Here is a 9,470-nt window from a genome sequence, read left to right on the forward strand (position 1 = left end):
ATATATTATATTAAAAAATAATTATTTATTTCGGTGTTTAAACTACTCTATCTTATATATCAAGATATTATTTTATCCGATATTTAAAGTACCCATAATTCGAGTTATAAAATATTAAAATATTTTTTAAATATAAATAAAAAGCTCGGATAAAGTCCGGTCCGACCCGATCTGTCCCAGCCCGCGGGGCTTAAAACGGCCCTTATAATTTTTAGGAAGCCCAGCCCGGTTCGGCCAATTTTTTAAAAAACCCGACCCGTCCGTTTAAAAAAAATCCATGTTTTTTAAAGTCCTAATAAAACCCGGACCGATTGGTTTTTTGTACGCGTCTCCGGGCAACTGGACAATAATTTGGAATTTTTAATTAATAATGAGTATGAAATACCTAAATCAATAGTATGTAGGAAACATCACTGCACCTATATAAACATCAGTCAATATAAATAAATAAATTCCACTTTCACCAGCACCAATCTTCAAGATCCACAAGCCCCTCCTCTCTCTCTCTCTCTCTTCAAAACCCTAGATTATAGAGAGAGAGTAAATCAAAGCTTCAATCTTTTCCACGACTCAATATTAATTCAGGTATGATCCATCTTTCTTTAATTAGATCCTTGTTTTAATTCACTTTTATTGTGTGTGTTTTGCGGGGGTTTTAATTAGTTTCTTGCAGATCAATCAGTGATGGCGGCGGCGACAGCTGGTGTTGCGGCGGAGGTAGCTGGGCCACACACTGCTCAAACGGTGAGTGATTTTTTAATTGGGTTTTTAGTCTAAAGATTAAATCTTTTTTGTTTAATTGTATCGGTGTAGTTCTTTTTGTTAATATGGATGATGGTTTAGTTCTTTATGTTAATTTTGTTTCAAGATTGAATCTTTTCTGTTAATACGTGTGATGCTTTAGTTCTTTATGTTTTTTCGAGTTTCAAGTTTGAATCTTTTTTGTTTAATTGTATCATGGTATAGTTATTTGTGTTTTTTTTTGAGTTTGCGATTTAGTCTTTTTTGTTAATTTGGGTGATGGTGTACTGTAGTTCTTTATGTTAATTTGTGTTTGAAGATTGAATCTTTTTTGTTAATAGGGTTGATGGTTAAGTTCTCTTATGTTTTTTAAGATTCAAGATTGAGCCTTTTTTGTTAATTTGGGTGATGGTGTAGTTTTTATGTTATTTTGTGTTTCAAGATTGAGTCTTTTTTTTGTTAATTTGTGTGATGGTATAGTTCTCTATTTTATTTTGAGTTTCAAGATTGAGTCTTTTTTTTAATTTGGCGATGGTGTAGTTCTTTATGTTAATTTGTGTTTCAAGATTGAGTCTTTTTTGTTAATTTGTTTGATGGTATAGTTCTTTATGTTTTTTTTGAGTTTTGCAATTTAGTCTTTTTGTTAATTTGAGTGATTGTGTAGTTCCTTATGTTATTTTGAGTTTCAAGATTGAGTCTTTTTTAGTTTTTTGTTAATTTGTATGATGGTATAGCTCTTTATGGTTTTTCGAGTTTTGCGATTTAGTCTTTTTTGCTAATTTGGGTGATGGTCTAGATCTTTGTTATTTTGAGTTTCAAGATTGAGTCTGTTTTGTTAATTTTCATTGTGGTATAGTGTTTTCATGGTTTTTATTTTTTATTTTTGAAGATTTAGGCTTTTTTTGTTAATTTTTATAAGGGTATAGTTCATGTTGTTTTGCTCTTTAAGATTGAGTCTTTTTTGCTAAGTTGGATGATGTTATAGTTCTTTATATTTTTTTGAGTTTCAAGATTAAGTTTTTTTGTTAGTGTGTATGGTTTTTCGTGTTTTTAAAGAAAAATTGAAGATTTAGTCATTTTTTTAATTTATATAATGGTATAGTTCTTTATGTTAATTTCAGCTTCAAGATTAAGTGTTTTTTTGTGTTTGATTTCATGAAGGTACTACTTTTTTGGGTTTCTTAAATTTTGAGATCGAGTCTTTTTTGTTAATATGTGCATTGGGGTACTTTTTCGTGTTTTCTTGGTTCCAAAATTGAGTCTTTTTTGTTACATTGTATGATGGTATAGTTCTTTATTTTTTTCAGGGTTCAAGGAAAAAGTCTTTTTTGTTAATATGATGTTATTAATGTTTTCTTTAAACATACGGTTGAGTCTTTTTTGTTACTTTATGTGCTGCTATACTTTTTCTATGTTTTTTAGTATTTAAAGTTCAATTCTTTTTTGTTTGTTTGTTGTTAGTGCCACTGTGTTTTTTTCCTTTTTTATAATATTGGGTTTGATTTGTTTTTGTCATTGACAGGTCGGCCAAGCGTTTGTTTCGCAGTATTACCAAATACTGCATCATTCACCTTCGCAAGTTCATAAATTTTACCAAGATATTAGCAAACTTGGTCGTCCTGAGGAGGATGGAACAACAAGTATTACAACAACTATGACGGTAAATATGATCTCTTTCCTTGACGTAATTAAAGTCAATGTTGATGTGTAAAGACTAAAGATACTTATTGTTGTGTGTATCATGAATTTTTAATATATTGAGTTGAGGCATGGCTTGGTAGAGACTTGTTTTAAGCTTAATTTTTAAGTTGCTGAATTTATGGAATTATATTAGTATATTTAGGAAGACAAGGATATTATTTGTTATATATGTGGCTGTATTTAAATGTAAAGCATGTGCCTTATGATTTCTTGGGCATCAATTTGTAATTGTCATGTTTAATATTTTCCCCTTCCACTTTTCACGTTTTGACTCTGCTACCTTGGCTGATCTTTAACATACAGGCCATTAATGAAAAAATCATGTCTCGTAATTATGATGAATACAAGGCAGAGATTAAGTCTGTTGATGCGCAAGAATCTCTTAGCTCAGGAGTCCATGTGCTCGTAACTGGGTATATGACTGGAAAGGACAACATAGAGCGGAATTTCACTCAAACCTTCTTCCTTGCCCCGCAAAACAGGGGGGGCTACTTCGTGCTCAACGACATGTTTCAGTATGTGGATAAGGTGGTTATCATACCTGAAGACATAAACCAGGTTTTGTCTGAGGAAGTTGACATTCCTATTACTACTGAGCAAGGTAACTAAATATCATAAAATTTTGAGGTTTCCAGACTTGATTGCAGCACCTATCTGATTCTCCTCTGTGTTTCTTTAGTCATTACGGAAGTTGCTCCAGTAGAGAATGATCATGTTATAGAGCAGACCAATGGGGTGGCTGAGGAAGCCAATGGGGAAATTCACATTCCCTTTGAGAATGGAAAAATTGTTGATGCTAAAGAAAAACAAGAAGAAGAGCCAGTGCCTGAGGTTGTTAATGCTGTGCCAGATAATTCACAGTTGGTTGTTGAAACTAATGTCAAAATTGAAGAAGCGCCAAAGAAGTCTTATGCTTCAATTGTAAGGGGATCATGGTTTGCTTAAACAAAGATTATCATGTTCTATTGAATGCTTGTTCAACTCAACAATTTCTTTGATCTGAACATAAAGTTGCTTAAATTTGTCACTTGATCTTTCATTATTTACTTCTAAAGATTGAAATGTAGCAAGAATGTTATATGTACTTATGAATTATATGCTTCGCAACACCTTCGTATTTTGTGATATGATTCCAGCTGATGTTTTTATTTATCATCTGTGTCAATTAACTATCTACCCTTATGAATGGCATTAGGCATGTGAAAAGATCATAACTTTTGTTGTTTTTGCAGGTGAAAGATCTTAAGGGTAATTCTCTCCCTTTCTCATCTCCTCCACCTGTTCCTCGTAAAACTCTATCAAAGAGTCAAGAGCAAAAGGTGAACCATGCCCCGGCGACAGTCTCATTAGCTGAAGTATCAGGTGCTCCTGAAAGTGGGAAGAGCCAAGATGGCGAAGGTATAAAAATTCATCTTCATGTACGCTTGTAAGCTTATTCTCTCGAAATGCCAATCAGTATAATTTATTGGTGTGAGCTTTCTTTGTTTAGCTTCTTCCAACCTCATGCATATGTTCTCTTATAATTTTGTGCAGGCGAGGGCTATTCAATCTACATAAAGGGTCTTCCTTACGATGCAACACCAGGTCTTCTTGAGGACGAGTTCAAAAAATTTGGTACCATAAAGAATGGTGGCATTCAAGTTAGGAGCAAGGTATGCATCAACTTACCTGTTGCGTAAGTATGGGAAATACAGCTTACAAATAGTAACATATGTCTTGTATTGGCAGCAAGGTTTCTGTTTTGGATTTGTGGAATTCGAGGAGGCAAGCGCTGTACATGATGCCGTTAAGGTATGAAAATGTAAAACCTTGAAATGTTGTTGTCAAAGAAATACAAGAATTGTATGTATTGAAGTAGTTCAAGATTTCTGTTCCACCTAATCATTGTAATTAGATGCATTAATTTATATACATCTATAAAATTAAGAAGGAAAATATGGTAATAAAAGTATTGTTGTATAGCATTGTGCACCCTAAATGACATTTAGGTGATGATTATAATTAGCGTCATAAACAAAAGAATTGTCTTCGCATGATTTTTGTCACTGAAGCAACAAATGCAATTCAGTCTACGGTATACATGTGAAAGTCTTTCTATGAAATTTATTTTTTAAGTAGTAATCTGATTATAACTGTAACAATGATTAATGGGCATATGAACTTAGTTGGAGATTAATCTTTGAATGTTATATTTTCCGTGTTGTTGTTTAATGTTGTTAAAGATATACTTCCCTGGTGCATGTCAAATGATTCGAAGGACATTTTTATGCTTGGCTCTTGCATTTATTTTCAGCTACAAAGAACTACATATTCCTTGTATATATAGCCTTTCTTGTATCTTTAATAACTGTTTGCCTATTCTATTTCAATATACTCAGGCTTCACCAATATCACTAGGTGGCCGCCCTGCGGTTATTGAAGAAAAGAGGTCGACCAACTCGAGAGGTATGTTGTTTTTTTTGTTACATAACCAAACAAGACTCAGAAATCAGAATTATGTCATTGTGTCTGTAACACTTAGTTGGGAATAATAAATTAAGTGAGAATAAGGGGTCAAGTTTAAATATATATAGTATGACAACTTAGTTTCTCTATGCCAACAAAAATTTGAGTCCCATGTTACTTAGAGGTGCTTGTACGTTAATTTGTCTGGATAAATTAAATTGGCGAAATAGTTTGCTAAGTAAAATCTGTTGATATTCGTTTTAGGTTTCAGAAGATTGCCAAGAGGGCTTGTAAATTTGAGTATATTGCTGGTTGTGTTAGTTAGAATCATCACCTCCAACTTTGTTGAGTAAATTATTGCATGAGACTAGAATAGCAAGCACCGTTGTATATGGTTGATTATACTTGTTTTCTAATGTTGTGTTGAACTCTTAACATAACTACTAATATTTTTGCAGTTAACAGCCGCGGAAGGTTCCCAGCTGGGAGGGGGGTTGGTTTTAGGAATGAAGCTGGATTTAGGAACGAGGGAATGAGAGGTCGCGGTAATTATGGTGGTGGTAGGGGATTCAACCGAGCGGAATTTAATGGCCGGAGTGAGTTTAGCAATAATAGGGGAAACAATCGAGGTGGCTCATCAAACCGTGGCGGCGATGGATTTCAGAAGACTGATGTATTGGCAGCGAATGGTGGTCGTGTGACACGAGGCGGTGGCTTGTCTGGGCCTGGAAATGCCAAAAATTTGGCACCAAGAGTACCTGCTTCTGCCTGAGGGAATCAAAAACAGATTTTGTTTACGGAAATTTTAGTTACCTTTTCTCAGTTTTTTAGTTTAAAAATGTTGGTCCCAACCAGCAAAACAGAAATAGATGAGTTTGGTTGGATGTCAATTTGGTGAGCTGCTTACTATTCTTTATAAGGTCGTCATTGTGGGATTTTATGTAGGGTATTTATTTTTTCACGGTGTATTCTTTTCCTATAAAGGGTGGTGGTGATAGACCGATAGATGGATAGAGAGCTTTCTTATGTAGGAGTTTACCGAATTTCGGACACGTTCTAATTTTTATTTTTTTGTTGTTACTCAAGGCTTTGGTCTCATTGATATCATCTTTGGACGGCATCATTTGTAATCAATTAATGGTTGATTAAAATTTGTCAATAGTGCACCACATTCCACAATTTTCTGTGGATACACTGTTTATCATATCAACATACTTGATATCAACATACTTGAGAGTTGAGAATACGTGAGAATGTATGTTGCACGTTTGTAAATTTTACTATGTTGTTCTGCAGAACTTTCCTGATTATATATTATCACAAGTCAAAGTGTTCGTGACAATAAAAGAGAACCCATTCCTCTTCCCCAACCACGACTAGAATCACGCCCTAAAAACATATCGGTGTCATATGACTAGTAACTTTGATCCACAATTCAGAAAGGCGATGGTATTTCGGTACAATTTATCCAGGTGAAAGTGTTCCTGACAAAAAAAGAAGACGACGATAGTGAGAAAGGAATTAAGCATAAAAGCAACCCACAATGGCAGCATTATGTTTTGAACCAGTTTTTATCCAGATAATTTCACGCATAAAATCTGTAAGCGATCCACAAGCTAAGCGAGTCCTCATTATGGCAATGCAGGATAGTAGCAAGACGAGATTCGAATTCAAATATCGTGGACTTTGTTTCTCTCAATTTTATACTAGGGAGTGGAACTAGTTTGAATGTCTCATCATGCAATTGGAACGATATTAGTGCATCTTCGGTACCCTCCATATAGAATACCCTCTTTATCAACGGACCTGCTTTTATCCAAATAATTTCACGCATAAAATTCGCCTGTGCTATGTGAATTTGGTGGCATATGGATATCAATAAAACGTTCAGAAGAACTGACGTAGAGAAGAGATGCATGTGGATTCAATTGTCGTGGCTTCAGGTTGTGTAAAATGGCGCTTGTCAATATTCAAGGTCTTTTCTGAGAATTAGTGATGTGAGTTTGAACAAATTCGAGGTCCGAAATTATGGATAGCCACAGTTTGCATACTGATCTGCATCGTAGCAAGGATTTTACATGCAGCCATGAAAGTATTGTCATTGCAATTTCTCCAGGAAGATAATTAAAAGTTGCCATAGTGAAAGCTTTGAACAAACCCTATTCTCACTATTAGAGCAAACCCATGTACTAAATAAAGTTTAGTTATTGTTATAATTTAACACCAAAAAATATATTTTGGTGCTAAAATAGCCCATGTCTCCAATAATTTTTTCTAAATCTTATTTCAAATTTAAATAAGTTATAAAATATACTATACACTTTTGATTACAAATTTAACTATCTTTTAAGTACCCCACATTTTTAATTTCTACCTCATCCATTTCTCCTCTTTTTTCACTTTTTATGAGTTGGCAATTATAGCACAACGCTATATTTTGTGCTAAATTTAGCACAAAATATAGTATTGTGCTATTTTAGCACAAAATTTAGCACACCATTGAGATTTTTTACCTTTTATTTTATATTATAACTATAGTACAAAATATAGCACATCATTGGACATGCTTTTAGGATACAATACCAAGTTTTTAACGAACTACTAACAATTATACCCATCTGTAGGCGGGCGGGCAACTTACTGGGCTTGCAAAAATAAGATAGAAAGTAAAATAAGTCATTTTCTGTTTTTTATTTTCTATCATAGATTCGAGAACATAGTATAAATGTTCATGGCCCAAGCCGCCAAGGATTCAACACAAACGCTTCTCATCATGGGTGTGCTATTGTGGTTGAAAGGCAGGGGATGCAATCAAGGACCGAGGCTTCTCGCCACGGGAACGAAACAATTGTTCTACTAATTACAAACAATGCTCTAGTCGCAGGTGGAAAGACTAGAACTCACCATTCATTCGTGTCGCGTACTTTCGTCTCGCATATTTTCGTGTTGTGTATCTTTTCGTATCGAATACTTAAAGACCAAATACAAAACTATTTTCCATGTACTTTCATGTTCGTGTACCTCCGTTTCGTGTCGTTCTCGTGTCGTATTTCGTGTAAAACTGAATATTAATATTAATATATTTAAATAAATAAATAAATATAAAATATTGAATTTTTAGGTAAAATATATACAAAATTATATGAAATATATACACTTAAATTGCTTATACTTACAACATTATAATGTATTATTCTTAAAGTATTCATTATAATTATACATATTTATATTTACATTTAGATATTAATATTTATAATAAATATTAGGGCTTTTTTGAAAAATATCCACGTCTAAAAATATTTTTACAAAAATACTGTCATTTTTAAAAAAAATTTGCAAAAATACTTTTTAATTTGCAAAAATACTATTTTTCAATTTTTTTTGCAAAAATACGGTTTTTTGGCAACTGGAATCAACTGCATGCGACCTTTGACGAGTTTCTACAAATACATGCAACCTCAAATCAACAAAAAAAACTTTATTCAACTATTTGCATATCTGGTTGATTTTGGTTTATTCCGTATTTTTGCAAAAAAAATCAGAAGATAGTAAAATCGCAAAAAAACTTAGAAAAGTTAGTATTTTTGATAAATTCTCTAAATATTAATATTTAATTAAAAATCTAGGCGTATCTCGTGTCGTGTCGTGTATTCAAAGGATAAACACAAAACCGACACAATATCACAGTTGTGTAACTCGTGTCATGTACCTTTTCGTGTTGTGTACTCAAAATACAAATATTAAATTTTCGTGTCATTTTCGTTACGTGTTAAAATTTGTCGGGTCTAGGAAGAAGATCATAGTTTTGCTCTACTTTAGCAAACTTCCTACCTAGTTTTGAACTCTCAGGTACAAAGGATGGTCAATTTAGAATGTTGGTAGATTAGGATCAATATTATTCATATAGAAAATAAAAAGTATACACAATCGCATATCTAGCTGTAAGGTACTAAGCGTAGTTAAAAATGATTATTACAACTCATCATGAGAGTGTTTTTTTTCCTTGCTAGCTGGTGTTTGTTTTCCTTGCTAATTAAATACACTCGCACATCCACCTCATTTTTAACAAGATTCGAACCCTCGACATCCTACAAAAGGAGCGAGAGAGTTACCGATATAAAAATATGTATAGGGTTTATCACGGAGTGTGTGTTCTCGGTTAGAATAAATCAAAAAATCTTATCAAAAAAAGAATCAAAGAATCGTGTTATGTTATTTGTGTTTTGAACCCTTGTGTTTTTGGATGGTTTATTCAGTGTATTAGAAGAATTACAATTTATCCCGAGATTATCTGTTAGAATAAATCAAAGAATCGTGTTGTTTCATTTGTATGTGGAACCCTTGTGTTTTTTTCAATAGTTTATTCAGTGTGTAACAACAATACAACTACATATGTGCTTGGTTTGATTGTAATTTTATATGTTTAAATAACCTAAATATTTATGATCTACAGATAAATAATGTTGCCAGTAGTCAGATTTCACCAGCAATGTCATGCGCATGCCATACCCTTTACCAAGAACATACTTATTGTCTAACAAATGGTGAACTAAATCATCATACCAAGCAAAGGAACACACAAG

At 33.2% G+C, this 9,470-nt stretch overlaps 1 protein-coding gene across 1 annotated transcript; it reads left to right on the forward strand.

The window, feature by feature from the left end:
• Positions 1 to 428: 428 nt before the first annotated feature.
• Positions 429 to 6,007, forward strand: LOC141689996 (nuclear transport factor 2). The gene is made up of 10 exons (XM_074494558.1): positions 429 to 585; positions 674 to 744; positions 2,264 to 2,401; positions 2,746 to 3,043; positions 3,122 to 3,363; positions 3,675 to 3,840; positions 3,976 to 4,094; positions 4,171 to 4,233; positions 4,821 to 4,887; positions 5,346 to 6,007. The coding sequence occupies exons 2-10, from the start codon at positions 685 to 687 to the stop codon at positions 5,657 to 5,659; spliced, it is 1,467 nt and encodes a 488-aa protein (XP_074350659.1). The 5' UTR covers positions 429 to 585; positions 674 to 684; the 3' UTR covers positions 5,660 to 6,007.
• Positions 6,008 to 9,470: the final 3,463 nt, after the last annotated feature.

This window comes from Apium graveolens, chromosome 10 (assembly GCF_009905375.1).
Source record: "Apium graveolens cultivar Ventura chromosome 10, ASM990537v1, whole genome shotgun sequence".
Lineage (NCBI taxonomy): Eukaryota > Viridiplantae > Streptophyta > Magnoliopsida > Apiales > Apiaceae > Apium > Apium graveolens.

What these genes read in the sequence shown, in the direction of transcription:
- LOC141689996 (XM_074494558.1), top strand. Translation starts at nt 685, where the DNA reads ATGGCGGCGGCGACAGCTGGTGTTGCGGCGGAGGTAGCTGGGCCACAC. An exon ending in GTATTACAACAACTATGACG is followed by an intron (nt 2,402 to 2,745) that starts GTAAATATGATC and finishes TTTAACATACAG; the next exon opens with GCCATTAATGAAAAAATCAT. An exon ending in GAGGTCGACCAACTCGAGAG is followed by an intron (nt 4,888 to 5,345) that starts GTATGTTGTTTT and finishes ATATTTTTGCAG; the next exon opens with TTAACAGCCGCGGAAGGTTC.